Source organism: Prenolepis imparis, unplaced genomic scaffold (assembly GCF_030444845.1).
Source record: "Prenolepis imparis isolate NDT839.2.m4 unplaced genomic scaffold, iyPreImpa1.0 SCAF_13, whole genome shotgun sequence".
In the NCBI taxonomy this organism is placed as follows: domain Eukaryota; kingdom Metazoa; phylum Arthropoda; class Insecta; order Hymenoptera; family Formicidae; genus Prenolepis; species Prenolepis imparis.
Window position 1 is genome coordinate 9982057 of NW_028141171.1, and position 23361 is coordinate 10005417.

Consider the following 23361-nt stretch of genomic DNA (forward strand, 5'->3'; position numbering starts at 1 on the left):
GATGTCGTGCAAATTATTCGACAGGATTATCTCTCCAATAAAACCGGATGACGTGATCGTAGGGAAGGGAATGGATCTGTATAGAAAGTAAAAAAATTAATCGATATAAAATTATATCCACAAACAAACAAAAATGATTGCGAGAGAGAAACAGCAGTTGCTGTTGCTGTACAATATAACGTCGCCTTTATTGTTACCGTTACTTATTAACCACAATTGTTAAACGTTCACTTTTTTTTCGATTTATGATACAATTTTTTATTCTCTATACACACGCTTTTTTTCTTCTCCCTAAAAGAATTTCGTCTTTTATTTTTCACTGCTTAACGTCTATCTTAGGTAATGTCTGTTCGTGTACATTTTCCGTATCTGTGTTTTTATATATACAAAAGCGCGCCGGATTATTCGTCCATCGGCTAAGCTAACGGAGAGAGAGAGAGCCTCAGCGTTCTCTTCCGCGCGGTTGATCTACCACATGACTTCATCCTAATCTCTTCCTTTTCCGAACCATTCCTTCTTTATTAACCTACTCCTCTCTATCCCGAAGCTATTACGAAATTGCTCTCCCCGCCTCATCCCCTTACCCTCTCCCCCTTCTCCGGTCTCCTTTCCATCCTCTCCACCGTGATACCGGCTATTTCTTCTTCTGTATCTTCTCCACCGAGATCCATCACGATCGTCTCGTCTCTTCCCGCACTTCCGCTTTATTTCCCCCATCCCATTTTCCCTTCCCCGTATTTTGTAACGCTTTACATCGTTCACATCGTATCGTCATTGGCTACGCAGTAATTGACAAAAACCTGTCAAATAACTCGACCGATTTACAGGCTTATCAGCGGGATTAATTATATTCAAGCAGTCGTTTTATTCGCACGATTTTTTTTTTTTTTTACGTGAAAACAGAACGAGTCGAGTGTGATTATCAGCGATGGGCAGTTTAAAAAAATTGCGTTTCCCTTATCTCGGAGAAACAGGGCCTATCCTCTCGCTAGATAAGAATCACTCATTCATCGGCTGAAAGTGTGCTATATTGTCCATTTTATAAAATTACACTGTTTAGTTTATAATAATTATATTATTTTATGTAACTTATATACGCCCATCCCTGATAACTTGTTGTTACAATCTTGTGTATGCGTAAACTTACAAACAGCATTAAACAAAAACTCGTATCCCACCGAGACATTTAAAGCTCCTTTGATCACTCGTGTTATGAGAATTACATTAATGCTGTAGCACAACACGCAGTGTGTCTTTGTCCTCTGCTAGTCCGGAGAATGTGTGAAACGAAATTCAATCTTATATACTTTTTTCTCGTGATAAAAACTTATCTACAAATTATGTACGTAATTTTTTTTTGCACGAAATGGTTGTATTACACTTGTTCGCGTCCGCTTCAGAGACACATAGGGGAATCGCTATGGTATTTTTATTTCGCGCGCCCCTTAATGTTTACATGCAATCATTCAAAATTTACGTCCGTTTTTTCGCACAGCCACGGCAAACCCTTTTTTCGTTCTCCCGTTGTTAAAAATCAGCTCTTTTCCTCATCCTCCTTGCGCATCGCGTCTATATGAACTCGTCTCGTTGCAGAACCTCCTTTAGAAAAAAGTCCCTTCTCGTGGTCCTACCGCGGGACGGCTTCAGACTACGTTGTGCGATAGGGAGCCGTCGTCCCGCCACGTGTTGGCTGGAAGGAAAAAGTCATCTTTTCAAATTCTCATCGAGACGATCCCTTCGCGTTGAAGCATGAAGTTTAGGGGCTCCTGGAGCCTGGCTAACATCGTGTGTTACCTCTATAATGCATGTCCTGCGCCATCGACGGACACTTGGCGTTTCCTCGCTGCCGGAATAACATGGAAAGTACATTTAAGTTGCAGCTTCGCGAGAAAATGCTGACGAGACTGATTCTTGTACTACGGTCGAGATATTTTACGACACTGATATTTCCTATTATTAAATCTCACATTGCAATATCTAAGTTTGTTAAAAACGAATCTAAAAAAACTAATAACTTTTATTTCAAATTTATAAACTTTGCTAATTTTATGATCATTAAAAAAATAATTTGTTTTTTTTTTAAATAAAATAATTCTAAAAGAAAGAGAGAAAAACTATGAATATATTTTTTTCTTATAATCCTGCAATGTGAGCATATTATCGCATGATATTGCATTTACTGTAGGTAGCCAATTACCCTGATTGACACTACGCGTTCTTTGCACGAGAATATCGAATAACATAATCACAGTGTTATATTACCTTGGCAAAATCGATATTTGTTCGCACAGTTCTGTAATGAAGACCCTGCAACGGTCTGGAATTATTACCGAGGGGCGCTTTCGGCGTAGTAGAAGGGCCTTGCATTAATTTCCTTAGGGCGTACAGCTAATGACAGAGATAATGCACACCGTGAGAATAATGCGATTCGTTGATCGATCCGACAAAACTATCGCCGTCTTATCGCTTCGCGTTACTTTTCGTTGGTCCGATTGTGATTGTGGGACACGCGAGCTCTCGAATCAGCCCGGGGGGTGAATTTAGAGGGGCGAGAAAGGAAATAAAAAGTTGGAGATAAGATCGATGTGTTTACCTCTCGTGCCGTGATGTAAATTGGTTTGTTGAGAATCAGCCACACCGCCGTTTCCCAACAGCCTGGATGCGTCGTACTGCCCTCGTAAGTCATGTAACCGGTGGTATCCGGAAGAAGGCTTTTCAGAGACAGGTAGCGGACAGGTGCGGTGTCACCTGAAAAATAAAATATCGACAGTTAAGAGAGTTAATCGGAGAGAGCGCTATTTAGGTATCAGCGTTTATATAGATTTCATTATCTCGCGGCGTAATGAGATTTTGTCCTCGCTCGATGATATAATTGAACAAGTCTGAGTATAGATATTGATTATCGAATTTCACTAAGGATTTCCAAAGATTCCGAGAATACAAGTTGCAATTACTTTAAATCAAGCGAGATCAGTTAGTGATACTTTTAAGGCTCTTGAAGAGATTTTCAAGAATTAAATGCCCTTAAAAGTTTAATTAGACGTTAAGATTTCTGATAAGAGATCGTAAAGGAGAAATGTATGTACTCCTAAGGATTAAGAGATCCAGATTAAGAAGCGGGAGATTAAAAGACGGTGTTAATGCAGCTGGCCTTCGCGCAAGTTCTGTACATTATGCAAAATGCCGATGAAACGACGATGCTGATTATGCGCGAATTATAGATGACAATCGCGCGAGAGATATCGAAGAGTAAATAAAACTCACTCCTCGGAACATGATATTTCTATTTAGCCGTTTTTGCATCACGTACATCAAGGTACGGAGGAATCGCACGAAGCGATGAATTATTCCGCAAATTATTCCCTTTTCATAGAGACCGCTCTTCGTCGCCCTTTGACATTCGGCTCCTGCTCCTGTGTCGGTTCGCAAAGAACTCAGCTACCGAGAAGAATCGTTTCGGAGAAAGCAACACGTTTCTATAAATTCAACCGATTATCCGCGCGTGCACAACGAGCCTCGTATTACTTTTATCGATAACAGGCACGTATGCGGGGATTATGGAATGGTCGTTAAAGCGTAAAAGGCATCACTCCGTGCATTCACGCTCTCGCGATACCAATCTTTCGCTCCAAGGAATCCACGACGATGCGAGAGAAGGCTATTTTCGCCTGAATCCGCCTTTGAACTTTTTGGCATTCTGCAGGTAGGCCGGAAAAACGACGATGAATCCCCGGAAAGAGCGGCAAACGGGAAAACGAGCGAGAAAAGTCCCGACGATGATTGGCGTCGTACAAACATACATAAATCGCGCACAAGCGGCCATGTATATTTATGTACAATTTATATATGCAGTATTCCTCGTGTGTATATGCACGTACAGAGAAATGCTGATGCGCGTCCAATTTGGTGTCTCATAATTCGATCACGCTGGCAAAGTTTAACTTTTTTTCCGTCGTACGTAATAAGACGAGATTGTGCGATTTTAAACTCGCATATTAATAACAATGTATTTATATGTATTTACGAGTTTGCCACTCTTTTTTGTAATACTACCTCGCAAAAGCGTCATCGACAAATGTCATTTCCATCTGAGATAATGGTGCTGCACTTAAGCCGTAATGCTCTCGCAAGTAATAATGCATCCGTTGATTCTGCATATTCAGAGAGTTATAATTTCGAACGCGTCGTGTAAATGTATCATATAACCTGTAGTAAATAGTAGAATTACAAGAACAAGCAATATGCGACGCGCTTGTAAGCCGTCACTCCGCAAATATCTGCATCTCATGCAGAATGTGTATACCTAATGCATTATGCACTACCCTCGCGTAACTTTCCATCGACAGCGGGGGACTTGCGCGTTTCAACCCATGAGCTGTCATTCGCAAACATAATTATATTTAAACAAACATAATAAACGTGACAACTTGCAATATGATGAAAAAAATCACAAAATAATATAAACATTTTTTAATATTTAGAAATAAATATAATAACTCGAAAAAATAAAGAAATATATGTATAATAAATTCCTTTTCCAGAATAAATTCTAATTTCAATTTTTCTAAGTAAATTTGTATTAACAGAGTTTTGAATACAATATTTTTTGAATATTAAATAAAAGTAATCTATAAATAGAAAAAAGTTGAGAGAGACAACGGTAGCTATAATTTAATTAAATATTTATATACGCGTGGCTGTCGGATTTTGACGAATGAAGCATCGGGGCGAAATGAATGTTTCAAACGCTATCAACCATATATCCGAGATACGTGTCGACGGAATTTACTTTTGAAGAGAGCGAGCGATGGGTTTCGAGGGAGAGTGTATATACGGTAGGATGCGCGCCGTTCGTAACCGTCGCAAACGTCCAGAAGTGATTTGTATCTTTCCTACGTAACGCGCGCGGGGCGAAATCCAGCGTAAAAGGTCATCATTTCAGAATGCGCGGTGAAAATAAATCTTTCGCTCCCGGAATCCCGGAAGCGCGCGCAACCGGGGATCGTATTTATCGGACACACCGGGAAGTATGTTTCACCTATGCGCGAAACCTTCGATTCCAGTTCAGTATCTCCTCCCCCGTGTCTCTCTCTTTTTTTTTTACATACATCTCGATCTTTATTTTTTTTCAACCGCAAAAATCTCTCGCGCGAGATGATAAGCCGTTTATCAATCAACGATCCTTCGGACAATTTCCGGGAGGAAGCGGAAAAGACGCCGCAGTACACCATAGTCGTGTACATCTCTCTCTCCCTCTCTCTCTTGGGTACGTACATACATAAGATTACGTGAATCTCGTTCCGGTGGACGAGATGAATCCGGCTTGAACCGTCTGTACACACCGCGCCAGTTTATCCACAAATAAAGGGATACATATAATCCACGATAGCGCGGTCCTACGTAGCTTACATCTAAACACGGACTCCACTCGCTCCGCAACATCCGCCGTATATATTGCATCTATTTCTTCGGATCCGGATGACGTCACGAGTGCGCTCGACCATCCCTCTACGCGAACGGACACAATCTACCATCTATTCGCATTTTAGGAGAATACGGTTAAATTTACTCAGATCGGATAGATTACGTGCATTATGCGCGCTACATCAAATCTATCATCTTTCGTTTCCTTTTATTAACTTATATATTTAGAAGTAAAAAAATATAATATAAAAACAAGATTTTTAAAATAATCATATACGAGTAAAAGAGCTTTTCTCTCGTTCTTTATTTGTGTGTCTCTCTTTTATATTTTTTTATTTTATATTGCATTCAGAATATATAAAAATGATGGCAAAAAGTTCAATGCACGTAAACGGGAAAATTAAAGAAAAGCTACAACAGCTGTCAAATCTGAGAGGGCAAAATCTAGATGTAGACGTATAGCAAATTGCCTCGCGGCACAACGGAAACACTCTAAATGCGTTTAACCGAGTCGTAACGAGTCCGTTTGAAGTAGTAACGTAACACGCAGCCGACGATTTCGCTTCCGCGACGCGAAAGTTTGCCGGTGTATAAGCGCTCGACAAAGTCGAGTCCTTCATCAAAATGTCACTATATACATATATATACATAGCTTGCCGTCTATTTCTCGTATTGAGTCCGTGACATTAAAGATAGGGGCGAAAGCGCGCTCTCTCGCAAATGGCAGATCCGGCACAAGGGAGCTGCCGTTTTGCCTCGCACAGAGGCAAAACGGCAGCAACGATCCTCGAACCCGAGGATATGTGTGTGTCGGTGGCTTCCGATGATATCCCCTCGCCTCTATTCGTGCTTTTGGGTCTCTTTCGCGCCGAGATATTCTTAGGACGCTGCCATTCACGGAGCCGCGACGGCAAAAAGTAGAAGCTGTCAAGCTTTTCTCGAAGCATACACGTCGCCGATCTTCTTCTATCTCCCCCCTCTATTCGCCATTTGATGCTCCCTTTCCGCGCCCTTCAACGTAGTCGACGAGTACCGACCGTGTCTTACAACCCCGTGTGCGTGCGTGTTTTATTTTTATTTATCGCCTCGTCCTGATTTTATCCCCCTCTGAACGAGGTCGACGAACCGGCGGGGGAGGAAGAGGGAGTCGGGGGATAAATGGTGCTTGAGGAGATTGGGGAGAAAAAGAAATCCGGCGAGATGACAAGTAATAATAACGAGGCGTCGAGGAGAGGGAGGGAAATATCAACGGCTTCGTATCGTCCGCGGCAAAGAGAGACGTAGGTGGAGCAGGGTAGTTGGGATGGACGGGACGCGAGGGTAGAAAGGTCCTCTCCTGGTGATTAATGAAATGCATTAACTCCTTCCTCCTCTCCGGAAAGAGAGAGGAGCGAGCCTGAGAAAAGACCGCCCGGTCTAGGAGTGCTATTGATACGTTTTCCTCGCGCACACAAGCGAGATTAAACGAGGCAAACGCGGTTGTATTATATATATCGCGAGAAACTGCTACAAAGAGGAGGAGGAGGAGGATAGTATTGGATCGCGGAATTATCGCATAAGTTTCGCGTGAGTTTTCGTTTTCGAGGAAAGTTGAAAATGGATTTTTCCTCAAAAACTCGCCGGAGATTTGTCGTTTGCCGCAGTTCTCTTTTTTTCCCCTCAAGTATCGACTTCTGATATCCCCGATAATCGAGCCGTAAATTAAATTTCCGTTGTAAGAAAAGAGCATTATATATATACAGAGAGAGAGGAGAAACTTCATTTTATCAACAAATAACTCTCAAATATATGGAGCCAAATATGATCAAATAGACGCTGCATGTTAATCTTTCTCGAAAATGAACGTAATCAAACAAGACAATTTCTTTTACATTTCTTGTTTTTTTTTCAAGAGAGAAATCTCGAATCTTCCTCATCAGGATTGCACCACATAAATTTAGCGGACGCCCCGGTATATAATAATAGCGAATATAGCCGCGTTGAGTCTTCTACCCACGTGAAAGAACAGCGATTTTCGATGTGAGAAAGGGGATATACGGAGCGCGTTCTCGTTTAATAATTCATGGTCGACGCAAATCCGTGCCGACGCACCATTATCTATTATCGAACGCGCCGTCTCGCTGATATTTCCGTCGAGGGTTGCACGCATAACCACGCGGTCGGCTCGTTGCGTGGAAGTTGAGTATCATCGGGAATAACGTGAGGCGCTCTTAGGAAAATTGACCGTACCTAATGGCGTCGGCACACAACGGCGGGATAATGATGATGACAGCGCCGATAATCGCAATATAAGAACATCCTCGACGCACGTAACAAACGTCGACGCGTACACTTTGTATGTATATATACAGTGTATGTGTGTTTGACGCACAAGGATTCCTCGATTTCACCGATTCGCTATATTAAGCTCGCTCGATTTCTCGAAACGAGATTCTTGTTTGTCGAGTGAAATAATTCTCGGCTTTGGAGGGGCTGACCAAGCTCTCGAGTCAGTTTACTCTGCCTTATATCATCCCGACCGAGCTTGTAGCTAGACAAGGACGATGGTATATAATTATTTCCCTTTCTCCTCTCGATTGGTATACAGCTTAAGATCGTAATCGTAATGATTTAATATAATCTCATAGAAATGTCAAAATATTTCGAGAAATTAATGAGAACCTATATCTTATATCCAAAAAATTCATTCTCAATTTTATTATTGAACTGAGCATCACAAAACATAATCTCTAATTTTTTAAAATATTGTTGTTTAAGACTTTTTTAAAATCCTATAATTGAATTGAATTGAATTTTATTTATTTTTAATTTTAATTCTGAGTTTATGACTTTTTGACGTAATCAAAAATTATTTGGATATCTGACAGTTACAGTTTTGAAAATGTTATTTACAATTAAATAAAACAATGATTAAATAGAAATATATTTGTTCTTATTTATGAATGTAGAATCCGTATCTGAACTCGAATAGCTCTGTTGCACATTTCTTATCAGCATAACATATTCCGATCTCGAATCGATTCGAAAGTAAGGTAAGCATCATAGTATGTTATAGCACAACCCCGATGTAAAATATACACCGTATCGGATAAATAATAGTATGTATATATAAAACCATGCTACATATGCCATCGTTATATCAAATCCATCGTATCGGTCATTACACATGACTTTCGTGTTATTTTATAACGCATTCCGCTATCGGGTACGTCATATTTAATGCGCGCCCCGCTGATTAAACATTATAATTATAATTACGAGCGTCAATCACAGTCCCGGAGACGTTTATGCGCTGTACGATTGTAATATATTGTTTCTTTTTCATGAGAATATATAATTTACAAAAAAAATTATACAAATAACGTTTAAATATTATTTTTTTCATATTTCCGCGATTATCATCAAATAGATCAGAATTTGTATCATAGTTCTTAGCTTTTCTCACGCCGCCGTGCGTGAAAAGAATCGAAAAAATGAAGATTGCTCTTGGCTCTCGGCACAGAGAGAGAGAATGAGAGGATGGTCTGTCAGTGTGATAAATTCACCACCTCCAATTCTCGCAGCCGCGAAAAATATTTCTATCGACTAGGGAGATCGCGCGCGTAGGGCAGAGACGGGAAAAAAGCGAAAAATAGAGGGGGACCGAAAGAGAGAGAGAGAGTGTGTGAGCGCGATCATGGTGCAGCAAGGTTGAATCAGGAAAGGAGGAAAGGGATGCAACCCCTGAAAGATAGAAACGTTTCCGGTGAAAGATACCTCGCGCCTCCCAACGGCCAGATCTGCAAACTGGTTTCTGGCGTTTCGTTATATGGCAAAACGCCACGTCTGGAGGGATGGGAAGGGTAGAGAGGGTGGTTTTGTTACCGCCGTATTGCGACGTTGTGTATACGATTGTGCAGCTGCACGCGAGAGGAAGATAGAGAGCGAACGAGAGAGAGAGAGAGAGAGAGAGAGGACGGTGGATAGTCGAGGAAATACGGGGGTGGCGAAGGGGGATCAAGACTCCGAAGGGGTTGCGAGAGTGGGCCCGTCGGTGGCAGGGGTAGCTATAAAATACAATTTCAGGGGTGTCGGTTTAATACCACGCATACCGCGCAAATATTTCATCTATTATCTACATTTCGTAGTAGATACGTAGGCATTCGCCGGGCGGCTCGTGTAACGGGTGTGCGCAGAGTAAATGGCCGGGGATGTATATGTATATATAGGGAAGCCTAGCTGCGAATATTCTCCTCCTCGAGAGTCTCGTCTCGCTCGCACGCGCGCTCACGTGCTTGCTCGCCTCGTCGCTGTTCGGATTACTATGCCTATACATCGGAGCATCCCCTTTGTGCGTGCGTGCGTGCGCGTATACGGTCGTATAAATCAGTGCATTTCAATTCATAGGTCGGTACGCGTACAAACGCCAGCGATAATCAAAAAATAAAAAGACACAGATTCCCCATCTATATTAATTGCTTTCTATATCGATTCTTTATCAAGACACACAGACATTGAAAGTATAAATTGACATTAATTATGCGTGTTCATTACATGTCTGACATCGTGGAAATAGATACTTTATGAGACCAAGGATATATGTTATTTATGTCCCATGTAATACTGAAGTGTGTATCAATGATATTTTTCAAGAGGAATTTTTTTTAAACGAGAATAAAAGACTATTATTTTTAAATAATTTTTTTTGCTTTATCGCAATTTCGAAACAATTTATGAACGCATTTGAAATTTAAACATATTAAAATGTATCATAGGTGACAAATGTATGAATACTCAATATTCACGTTTATCGAGCGAAAATTATTGTTATATAGAGTACGTATTAATGGACATACCCCATTGAATTTCAATGCATATATATATATATATATATATATATATATTGTAACTGCATTTTTTAAATTGCGACATCAAATCTGCATTGAATGAAATTGAATTAAAAGAATGTAGTTAGAATAAAAGTTTTATAATTACAATACACGTAGGTATTCGCGCGTTTACGAAAATTATGTCCGAATAAACGAACGATATATGCGCCTCGAAAATGTTCGATGAAATCCCGAAACTTTCTGTCGTGCTTTTCCAATTCATCTGCTCTGCGAAATCGTAATCATCGTTGATTATGTCATACGCATTATTAATCAAGGTTTAAAAATGCATTATTCACGAAATCGATTTGGCAGAGACATTACTGACATTATTATTAATGATACCGGCGAAATCAATTTTGCAGGTGGATATTGTGCGCGGATAAATGAAAAGGTACTTACTTTATTCGCGATTGTACACATTGTCGTAGGAGCATTATTAAATTTATATCAAGGCTATGCAGATCATTTCATTGCATCTATATACGCGTATTGCTCGATAAAAAAATTATTTCCCCGCTTATTTAACGTAAAAATAAATTTTATTAAATTCTTCACCTTTTAATTTTACTAACTGAAGAACAAAATTGTCTCAAAATCATTTGTGTTAAGTAAAAGAATCTTTTTTATAAAATATTCCACACAGCAGATTCATTTATCAACGAATATTCGGCGCATCAAAGAAAAACCCGTTTAGTTAATGAAAAGCTCATGTTAAATAAATTTCTCGCGTATGTACACGCAAACTATATGTATATCGTGGACCACTGTATGTGCAACGTGCCTGTCTCTCGCGGCGCGTACACGACAATGGAATACTTAGATCCTGCAGCAGCTCCTCCCCCACGCGCCATTTTCCATTGTCTTATGATTTATGTTCCCTGGTCGCGGTGTCAACAGGGTATTGATTAAAATACACACATAGCCGTACCCCCCTGGTCGTGCATACAGATTTATGCACACACCGGACGGCCGGAGTGTGCGACATCGTCGTCCCTTGTAAATCGACCCCTCCCCTCTCTCCCCTCGCCTTCATCTATCCCAATACTCACCCCGGAGCGCGTTGATTGTGTTAACCGTGTAAAAAGCGCTAGGCACGCTTCCAGGTCGAATCGTTTAACGAGGGACATCCTTATATGGGGACCAAACGCCTATCCGAAAATCCTTCGGGGTGCATCGGAGCGCGCGTCGATGGTCTCTCCCTCTTGCCTCTTTCCTTCCTCTCTCTCTCTCTCTCTCTCTCTCTCTCTCTCTCGACCGAACATATTCCCGAGAATACTCGGTCGTAAAGTTTATTTTCTTCCTCGTCGAGCAATGCGACCGGCTGCAGTGGTATTCGCAGAATTATGCCACGCAAGTTGAACGAGAAAGCGCTTCTTGTCGCTCTCGGCAGCGCAACGGCGGGTGCGCGCGGATGCAAATCGCGGGAGTTGGTTGGTCGCGAGATGGAATCTGGAGTAGAGAGAAGGAAGAAACGGGAAGCGCGAGAGAGATATAAGGGCGGGAGTCATATTTCGATTTTACGTCGTGCGCAATTTGCGTACGTAAGTCGCGGCAAGGTATGCGTCAAACGTGGATCCTGACGCAGAAGCAAGAGAGCGCCGTGTAATCCATTATGCGTTATCCATTTAATTTTAATATCGCAAGGAGGACGAGAGAGAGTTAATACGCCGAGACGAGTTACCAAAAATCCCCGAATCGCGGATCGTAATGATACGAATTATACAATGTATATCGCGATTCAATTCACGCTCGAGTATATAATGCGTGTTATCGGACGCTTTGACAATGCTACGATTTCCTTCCACTTCAGTGTTTCGTATAGTTCAGTAAACCTTAACTGCATGATAATGCGTGAATGTTGCTCTATCTATGTATAAACAGTGATATATATGAAAACGATAAAATTAGTAGGTTAATCTAAATTGCTACAATATATAGAATTATTATATTATACCCTTTTAAAAAATATGTACAGCGATAAATGATTATGAAGAGAGGCGTATTAAAAGAATTGATATAGTTGTGTGCAGAAAAGAGTCTGCAACTATATAAATATTTGTGTTGTGATATTGCACTCTATCTATTATTCGAAAACATTGCAAAGTATTTCAGCGAGTTCGATAATTTTTTTCTTCTTTTTGAAAGAGATGTACACTAAATTACTCTATGGCAATTAGAAAGCTGGAAATTTATTAACTACTTGTCTAGCAACATTGTTCCGCTTACTTAAATGCACGGGCAAAGCATTGCTGTAAGTAATTTGCACCGTTGGGTTCGCGTTTTCTTCATTACTCTTACTCTTCGCTAAAATGTTTCCTCGTTATTCATACTCACGCGCCGCTTCTTTTTACTTCTTGTCATTCTTAATGGAAAGCACACTTATAATTCACGTATTACGATATAAATAATTTTTCATCAAGCGGATAAGAAAAATGACTTTCGAGATATCATTTCTTCAAATAGTCTCCTCCGCACAATTTGCCAATAAATTCTCGAGATTTTTTTTCTCACTATATACAAACACATACTATAATATTTCATTCAAAATTACAAGATACACAGTCGGGTCCTGTCCATTAACCGTGTTCGAGCGGCTCCATTACTTATTCAACCGAGGGATACAAGTCAGCGTTCTTACCTAAAAAATGCCAATTTGCGAAAAGAAAAAAGGTGCATTCTACCCTATTTCACGACGACACAGCAAACATTGAAAAACGAAGGCGCATCCGTTGGCGCGAATACTCGTGGGTCGACGAAGTGACTCTTTATCTTAAGAGAGTCATTTTGCCCTCTTCGCCCTTTCCTCTCCATAGGAGGTTTTTCTCTCGACTCGACGACTCGAGTGCCATCCGCCGCCGTCTCCACCGCCCTTTAAGCTTCGGATATCACCGACACACTCCCCTTTCTCTCTCTCTCTTCCCCCATACCGACATTTTATTTATTATCCGCAGTTAACTCCAGCGGACCGCAGCATCCGGGCGAGCTTTTCGTTCGAAACTAGCCGCAAGAGCGACCGCCCCGAGTATCTGATGCGTGAAGCGCGTATTCATTGCGACACGAAACCGCGTATCTTTCCCCCTGGGGATTCTACCTGCATCGCATTCTTTAAAGACGACCGGTCTTTTGAGGGAGGATCCACTAATTGCAACGTCGTCTTTCAGGACTTTCAGCTTTCGTGTCGGACGAGCCGAGAATTTCGGTTACCGCGCGGTATCGACGCTAGACACCTATAGCCCCGAAGAAACCTTCTGCGTTTGACCCCTTTAGATGTCTTTGACCCCGAGGTTCTTTTACGAGGATACTCGCGATCGGTCGTATCGGGCGATATTTACGATCATGCGATATCGGCGTTTAAAAAAAAACTGTAAAAATTTTGTAAAAGTGACGAGATATTAAGATACAAAGAAAAGAAAAAAAATGTATGCCTAGGCGAGGCTTCGTAAAACCTATTTTTCGCGAAATATTTCGAAGATGAAAATATTGCTTTCGGAGAATCTCCGCGCTCGAATCTATGCAATCGAAATTGAGGCAATCGGATCTCATCATTTTTCGAAATTTCCTCTCTTAAGAGTGACGTCACATACATTCATATCTATTAGATTCTCCCCGTCAGTGTGGGGAGAGGACCGAGACGATTTCAACGACGCATTTAGGCGGTATTGTAGGAAATTAGTATCGAGCTACTGCATTCGAAGCTTGTTCAGGATTTACGTTCCGGTGACACAATACGGCATAGTTACGTCGTCTGTCGCCCAGCGCACGCTGTAAAAAGCACCAACGCGAGAGCGATCACGAATGGATAATTATTACACGTCGCTTGATTCGTCTCGACGTCAATGACACCGGCTGCATTCACTGCCGTTCAAAGGAGGTAGAATGTCGATGCCATTTTGCAAAACGTGAACGCGTTAAATACAAAATTTTATTCTTACTCCGAGTCGATCGAGTATCTTAGATATATCTTTCATGTTTTCCATCAATTTTAGAATATCTTATAAATTTATAATTGTTTGATAAAATGGAGTGTGATATTTACACGTAATTTTTTTTGTATATAAATTATATTTAATCAATTAAAAAATTATTTATTTAATCTGGAAATAATAAAATGTAAAAAGAGACGATTTACGTGACTGATTAAAATCCGAGAAATATTTTTATAATATTATTTAAAGATATGTCGAAAACAAGATTACCAAGAGATACCAAAGTCAAACGGATACCCCTTTCTCGAAAAAAGAGTGACGTTCTCGCGAAATCCGATGGAACTCCATTTTACCATTACGATCTTGAAGAAAAAGTTATCACGTCGTCGGACGAGATACAACCGAGCGTGATATTACGCAATAGAGAGCCGAAAGGACAGTGTGGAATTTCCAGCTTGATTTAGGAAAGTAGCGGAAGAGGAACATTTCACGCTTCCCTTCACGACAGCACACGACGTGATAGTACTCACCTCGATGTATGACCTTGCTGAACACACTGGTGATGATCTGCAGCTCAGGATTTAACGTATCGCCGAGCTGAAACAGAAAACAGTTTTCTTTGTGTATCCGGCTAAACGAGAGTGACACCTTACTACTACACATGTACATTATCGAGGTCGACAATGTGTCCCTTCCCCCCTCCTCTCTCTCTCACTTTCTGTCGCATCATTCTCCTCGCCTTGATACGTTTTCCATCGATTTCCCATGAAAAGGGGTTGTTCGGTCGCTGCTAAGTGCACCGTATAAAGAGGTGAAGGCAAAGAGTCGTTTCGAAAGTTCTACATTGGGCGCACCATTAAAGGTAACCATAAAACCCAACTAAACCGCGGACTTTAAAGTAACGATAAATAATAAAAGTTGATCCGGCCACGGATCCACCGTCGATCAAAAGTTTCGCCGTTTCCCATCCCGTGACGCAAAATTATCGCTGCCTCTCCGCCATGTCGCTCCGTAAATAAAGGGTAAACAAGGGACTATAATGATGGATAAAAAGGAAACGAAATACGATCGCGAATAGAACATGCACCACACAGATATCCAGTGGATATTCTTCGGTTTCCAGATTTATGGGTGCTCGTTAATTAAAATTGTCAGTGTTTATGTCGCGGCAAAAATGATTGTATATAAATCATAAAATACATTTAAAAATTGTGCATATTATATTTTATTAATTGTATTATATTATATTTTTATTATAATTCTCGATTATCTTTTCGTTTAGATGAAATGTACTTTTACGATAAATGTGCTCTGGTATTAAGATTTGAAAATATCACAGACACTGTAATTTAAATGTTTTAAGAAAGAGTCAACTTTATTAAGTATTCGCGCGAAATCAGACTCTAATATATCTCTCTGACATTTATAGGTTTCATTATCATTTTATGATACTGCTATTATCGCGACCAAATGTACGATAACACATGAAATCACCTGAACGCGTTGAAGGTCTGCTGTGTAAAAAGGTTGAGAGTCTATTTTATTTTTTCAATCCAGATATATACTTGAGAATTACACGGGACGTAATCGAGATTCTCAGTTGCGAGAGACGGGCAAGCGGACGTCGACGGTTTAATCTCCGTTTAAATTTGTTGTAATAAAGGGACCCTAATCTTAATTATGAGCTAAGAGAATTAATCTCAATGACGGCCGTCCTTAAACGTTCTTAATCTTGTCACTCTGGAATAAAATTAGCTGGGAAGATTCGCGGTAATCATTTCCTAATATTCATTTAATTGAAAGGAAATATTTTTACCATTGATATTGATACGAGAAAAAAATTCGAAAACACGCTGATATGTTTTATACAAATAATACGGAAATTTTAATCTCTACAAATTAAAAAAAAAAAATACAAATGTGAAAAAATTTTGTTAAAAATAAAAACATATTTTTCCTCTCGGTATCAAAAATTATTAATGTATATTGTTTCACATTTTTATATTTTGCTTAAATTAATCGTAATTTTTTAAATTATATTACATGATTATATTTCATTAATCCGCTTTTTACTCAACGTAGTCCAATGTTCAATATATTAAAGTACGGCGAAATCAGCTACATTAAATCTCGACATCGTTTGGCCAAAGTCTATCTAGTTAAATCCGGTCTGCAATTGCGGGTTACGCCGTCAGCATGTTGCTACTTGTTTGGCAAATCAAGTGTACACTAATTTGTAATTGTAGCTTCGTAATTTCCGCGGTAGTCGGGCAATAAACAAGCTGGAACGACGACCATCCTGAGATCGTATCGATCGCGCAAGAGAGAGAGAGAGAGAGAGACCGGGTCCTTCTAGTCTCCCTCGGCCGCGTACTATAGTGATCACGGATAAAGGATATTACACCAAACTGGTGCAGGGAACAGCCAATGCTCGACTTCGCGTCATATTATGCAGTCCACCCGACGGACGTGGAGAATTAGCAGGCCCGATTCTGTCTTTCTCTCTCTCTCTCTCTCTCTCTGTTTCCCTCTGGCGACGACATAGAATCCTTCATGTCGACCGAATTTCTCCCTACCGTTTGATAGCGCGTAATTCTCGTCTTCTTGTCATTAGATCAGGACAGTGCCGACTGGCGGTCGCGCTAAATTGACGCATGGCGTAATTGCGGATCAGTAATTTCCTCGCAGCATGTAAGTGATAAACAGCCGAGTGTGCTAATCATCACTTGTTGTATCGATAAGGGATATTTGTCTACTAAATGGAGGAGACAATGTCCCTATCATCCTATTACGATTGAACAATTATGCTGAGCTTTTCACTTTTAAAGTAGAGCGAAGTAAGATGAACTTATGTATTTTACATGCAAAAATTTCTCTGCTCTCTTAATATAACAAACTAGTTTTCCGATGAATCACAAGTAAATTCGCTGGAAATAAAGTCACCGGACTAGCGTGTTGCGAATAAACTTTTTTATCCGTGCTCCATTCGAATAACACAGGATTTCGAAACTTTTTTTCCCAATAGCTTTCCAACATATCATGTGTTTATACTTCATAGATTTTAGGTTCTGGGTCGTGTTTTTCCAAGAAACTTTCGATTCCGTTTAATCGCCGTAGTTCGTGTATAGTTTTCTCTCTGACCTTTCGACATTCAATAAAACAATTGCTACAGTGGCACGAACCATTTATATGTAATCATTATTATTGCGCGATCGTTGCAAGGTCAGAGTTAAATGGCGCTCAATTATGCCGATATCGTGTAACTGTACAAATTACGACAATTGCAATAATTATGCGTATTTCTTATACCGCGTCTATTAGGTATAACAACATTAGGTATAACAAGCTGGTTGTTAAAATCGGAGCTTGTGTAAAATATAAAATGTTATCGTATTATATACGAAGCCTCCTTTATCAATTAACGTATCATATTGATGCTGGAAATCTATTTAGCCCCAAAGTTTTCAGTATTCCGCGTTAAAACGTCAACGGAGTTCGTTTAGATCGTAGAAGTACCGACGCTATCATTGGGGTACCGACTCATTTGGATCTCATCCTTCAGACACCCCAGGGTATAATCCGTTTGAATTACAGTCGTCAACCCCGTTGCCTCCAGACACGCCTTTACGATCTATTCGTCGGGAGATCGAGCACCTGTTAAAGGTTTCCAGGAAGGATGATGCCGTAGCGTCCGCTTTGGGATTATTCAAAACGTCGAGCCTTTCGGACGCGTGTATTTATCCGAATTATACTTTGGCCTCATTGGAATTTAGCATTTCGCAGTGAAAATTACTTCGCGGTCATCCCCAAAATATTTTCTATTTATGCGCGGACTTTAATTTATGACGTTCGAAACTTTCTCTCATTCATCATGAATAAAATCAACGCTTTCTCTCTGCGCGCGTGTTGAAACATTTAATTTAATATTATTTACATATATACAAAACTGCGCAAAAAATAATTCAAACGACTAAATATATAATTGTGAATTCGAAATAAAAATTCAATTTACATGTTACTTTCTCATCGTGAAAAGTTAATTCGAGATCGAAGCTACTAAAAAAGATCTCTTGGGCTCATGTAAGCCCCGAAGCTGCATGCCGCATTGAATATTTATAACTTATCTGTCATATTAATCAGTCGACGAGTTGCGGCGAGCAACGAGGGGTTATGTAATGGTGCACGTAGCGACGTGGCTGTAAACTCCGGCGGAAAAAGTGCTATTATGTTCGGCATTATCGCGTCGGCGAACTCTCATTTCATCGTCTTGCAGCCATCACCGTCGTCTTAGAGCTCGCTCGTAAACATCCCCTTAAAAATATTCAAAAGTTGCTGTCGTTTGTCGACGGCTGAGTCAAAGTGCGTCGTTACGTCCTATAGTCGTTACGACGCACATAGGATCTCTCTCTCTCTCTCTCTCTCTCTCTTTCTCTCTCATCATCTCTTGCTCTCTTTTCCTCCCTTTCATCGTTTTTTCGCTGCGATTTCGAAGGCTAAGTTGCTGAAGAGAACAGAAAACGGACGGAAAAGACTGCTCCCTCAGGGTGCAAGCGAGGGCGCTCGGGAGAGACAGAAGGTCGCGTCGCTGAAAGTTTCAAAGTTATTCCGAAGGTAAATACATAGTCGGTAGTAGTTATTGCATGTTTTATATCACGCCCTCTCTTCTGGGGGAAAAAGAAAGGGGAGAGAGAAGCATTACGTGACGATAATCTCTTTCATTTTAGATTGTGATATGCGAAAAACATTCTGCTTTTTCCTCGGCGAAAAATAAGTTTGCTCGTGTTTTTCTATGCATTTCTGTTCGAATAATACGGCTGAAAATTTGTCAGTGCGTTTGCTTCCACAATAAATGAACGAAAAATACATGCATATATTTAATAAACACATAATTCTGCATCTAATTTTACTCGTCGAAATAAAATTTTATAAAAATCCACTGTTAAAAATGTTAATCCTTTAAATACTCTATTGTTGCAAAAAAATTTTCCTTACAAGATTAATTTATTTCTAAATTTTAACTCTTTTGTATCGTGTATAAATTTATTTAGAAAAATATGTTCTTTTTGTAATCTTACATAAAGATGTAAAAAGAAGAAATTTTAACATTAAATGAACATAATATATTACATATTATTGTGATTATTACATATAATTTAATAACAAATGTTTCTCTCTTTCCTTTTAAAAGTGGGATTTTCCTACTAATAAAATAGAGAAATTTATAAAGAAAGAAGTAAATATGACATAATGTTGTCCCATCGAGGGATTCAGATTTGGTTTGCAGACAATCTGCAAGAAGTTGTTGGAAACAGTTATCCATGAGCGTTGAAGCAAGATAATTGTTTCACGGTAATAATTTTGCTACTCGAAGAGAAGAAAATGCGGAAACGGGAAATGCGTTTGTTATTTTCCGTGTATTAAAATCGCATTGCTTTGATCGATACAATCCGATTTATTCTTCATGCATACATACATTTCGCGTATCCGATACTGTTGCGAATGAAAAAAAAGAATAATGACAAATCCAGTTATTGTAAGATAATGTATAATATACGTTACGTAATATATGTGAATATCGCAAATGTAATTTGAAAATTGCATTACAAATATTCATGTATATATTTGTGATTTATATATCCAAATCAAATATTTTGTTATTTTTAACATACTAATACGTTTGTAAGCCTCCAAGATAATACATCATATTCATGCATTTTGACAAAAGAAAAATTTTGTTGAAAATTTTGATCAGAATTTTATTTTATAATTTATAATTATGATTTATGTAGCTCGTTCAATAGAAAAGTTTATAATTTTAAAAATTGTGTTGACTTTTACTTGAATAAAATGTATTAGTTAAGATTGTATAAACGTGTACAATTTATAAACTTGTTGATTTATCGATTTATTGTGCTTTTATCCAATCGACGGACGTGCAAACATCGTGATTGTCTACCTTAGGGGATAACCGTCAGTAGTACGAGTCGGCGTTTATATCGAGAAGAACGGGAAGAAATAAACCGACGAGAGAGAGAGAGTAAGAAAGACGAGAAAGAGAGATACGTAAACAAGGGATAGAAGGATCGCGACGCAGATTTAACTGGTGCGCGGAACCAGAAGCTTCCTCTCAAAACTTTGGAATTTATTTCCGTGTTAAGCGCCACGCGTCTTGGGAAAGTTACCGCATGTTTGTTCTCGCAGTTCTTCGACCAAAATAATTATGCCATAATAATGATATTGTTGGTTGAAAATGTAAGAGCTGCCGTCGCGTGTTGTTTGAAAAAATAACGGATAATGTTTGCTCTTACCGAAGTGTAATTAATGCCCATTTTCTTAAAAAGTTTCTTAACTTTACCGTTCTCCAACATACACATATAAGCGCGTACTTTAAAAGCATCATTTTATACAAGTTTCTTTAGGATCAGTTTTATTTCTGTCCGAAAAACGTTTATCTTTCTCTCACATTTTCCATCGTGTATTATTTTCGATGAAATTTTACAAAATTTATCAGCTCTATATTAAAGTAATTTTTAAAGGTATGAAAAGCTTCTATTAAATTACTTTTTTAATATTCAACTGTGTAAAGTGCAGTTCTGGCAAAAAGATTTCTACAAAAAGAGAAAAATTAATAAATTTAAAAGAGAGACAATTAATATATTCATTTATTTCGTAGCTAGACAAGCGTTATTAGCGCAGCTGGCTAGCATCTGTCACGCGCTAACTACTGTAATCTCTGCTACGCCGAATGCATTTGTAAAGGGGAAGCTAGGTGCGGTCCAAAGTCGAAAGTTAGTATCACGATATGCCCCATTAGGAACGGGCTTCGCTAGAACACGATGGCTTGACAAGAGTCGAGAGATGGGAAACGACGAAGGTGTTAACTGCCAACATAATTATTAATTCACGCGCTTTGTTCACTTGATTAAACGGAGAGTTATTGACACACAGATCGTAAAATTGTGTAAATGAATTCTTTTTTTGCACGCTTCTTTTACATCGTTATATACGATATTGATTATATGGCGGAACTAAGATCTGCGCGATCTAATTATGTCTTTATTAATGGTGTATAAAATTAAATGGCTTTAATTTATAGCGTGGAAGGGTCGTCGCGCGAAAAACTGTCGCAGATTAAAATAATTTGAAAAATGGACAAAAGTTTCGTGGAGAAAGAGTGAGAAAGCGTGCTCGATGAAACATTCACTCACCTGCACCATTAACGAGATCGCCACCAGCCCTTGACTTTTATGCTGCGCCTCGCTCATATTGTGATACAGTTCAGCGTTAAAGCCGTAGACTTGTATCTGCAACAGAGAAAATGACAAAGAAATTACTTTTCGGCGGAAAATCGTGCCGCGAGTATAACCGTATCTCCCGCAATGCGATCACGCCGACAAATTCTGTTTTCGCACGAACAAATTCTCGAGTTTAGAGTTTAGACTCTAGAACATTTCGTGCCCGAAGAGATGCCTCGTATTACGCCATTTCCTCCCTCCCCTCGTTGCTCCTTGCTTCTATCTGCTCTCGAGATCGACTCGCTACGTTGCTAATCACGTCTCTCCTAGACAGTTGCCGGCTTTATTGCGCTTAATTAAACGTCAAGCACGATATATTAAATATCGAGCAACTTTTTATTTTATGATTACGCATCCGCGATAAAAATATTTATTTAATGAAAAACATATTGATAATTTTCTTAGATATCAATTGTTTTAAATTTTTTTGAAAAACATACACATACACACACACACATATATGTATAAAAGTTAATATTATGTAAAATTTAAATTTTATTAAAATTTTATTCTTTATTGTCTATTCTTATACATATTATAGGATTCCACAGTATACTCGATATTATTAAAATTTGAAGAAATCGATAAAAATTCCAGAATATGATCTATGCGTTCGAGATATTCGCGGCTTCATTTTATGTATGCTCTAAATTCTAAATAAATATTCCACAAATATTTTTATCAGACACATACCTATTAAATCACATTCTTACGCAAGTACATAAACTTCAGAGAGCACCAAGATTCTTAAGCACATACCATACCACGGATACATTTTCCTATGGCATTTTTGTATGCCTCTTCTTAGAATGTTCGTTTTTTAGTAAATAAAAATATTCTTTTATGCTATATACATATATGTGTATGCGTGCGTACTTTTTTGCAGAAATATTAAAATTTCTCCGAAAACATGATTTTCTTCGATATCTGATCATATTTCCTCTTTCAGAGATGTTTCCTTTGCTATCATATTTTATACCTAAAAGTAGGTCGAATATAGCTACATTATTATGATTTATAATATTTCACTGTAATTGTTATGTTGATAAGACCTAATGACAAGTACGCGCTATAATTCATTTTTTTAGAACCTACAATGATATCTACAGTATATATATATATATATGTATATATATGCAGATAAGTCGCAAGCGAATCTATCATCGTTGTATATACACAGGAGAGCGTTCAGTTTATAGAGGAACGGAAACCAAGTCGCTCGTGAAATGTATCTTGTTTTTGGGACATACATCTCGTTCCGTGTCTTATTCCCCGCGAATGTCACCTGCTATAAGTTCTGTATGCTGGATAAAGCGCGGAAAAGATGCGACGTGTACGTGTCTTCTTCGCGAAGAAAAGGATTTCGCCGCGATCGCTTTCCTTTGACGTTATTCTCCACCTTTCTCTCCCTACCCTCCCACTCGCTCTCTTGTATTCTCTCCATCCTGTCCTTTTTCGCCGTAACCGTATATCTGTTTCTTTCTACTAGGTAATAGCATTGCCATGGCACTTCCGGTTATGCCTAAGGGTATCTGAAATGCCCGCGACGTGACGAGTTCTTTTTCAAAGACGGCGGATATACCGCTAGAAGGGAGCAAGGATATGAAGAATGGGGAAGGGGAGGGGATAGAGAAGGATGCCGAGATATATATACGAGAGAGAAAAAGATAGCGCGATCGCGGAGAGAAGAGGATGGAAGGGAAGGGATTGCCGGGAGTGAGTGTAAATCCACTGCGTCTGATCAAAGTACGACTCGTACTACTAGGAATAGGAAAGATTCTCTCTTTCTTTTCATTTTCGTGAAATTTCCTCCCCTTCCTCGCTCACCTCTTCTCTTCCCTCACA

At 39.3% G+C, this 23361-nt stretch overlaps 1 protein-coding gene across 2 annotated transcripts in view; it reads right to left on the reverse strand.

Annotated features, from left to right (window-relative positions):
* Window positions 1-861: 861 nt before the first annotated feature.
* The window catches only part of Carpa (Carbonic anhydrase-related protein A), a 127711-nt gene continuing 105211 nt past the window's right edge, over window positions 862-23361 (reverse strand). Inside the window, exons 5-10 of one of the 2 annotated variants that reach the window (XM_083053167.1) lie at window positions 21430-21525; window positions 14752-14818; window positions 2594-2748; window positions 2263-2388; window positions 1795-1843; window positions 862-1708 (exon numbers count right to left, since the gene is read on the reverse strand). In XM_083053167.1, coding sequence (XP_082909293.1) covers window positions 1644-1708; window positions 1795-1843; window positions 2263-2388; window positions 2594-2748; window positions 14752-14818; window positions 21430-21525 — 558 coding nt within the window. In that variant the 3' untranslated portion in view covers window positions 862-1643. The remainder of the gene's footprint in view (window positions 1709-1794; window positions 1844-2262; window positions 2389-2593; window positions 2749-14751; window positions 14819-21429; window positions 21526-23361) is intronic. The other variant, XM_083053168.1, reaches the window with a different exon arrangement.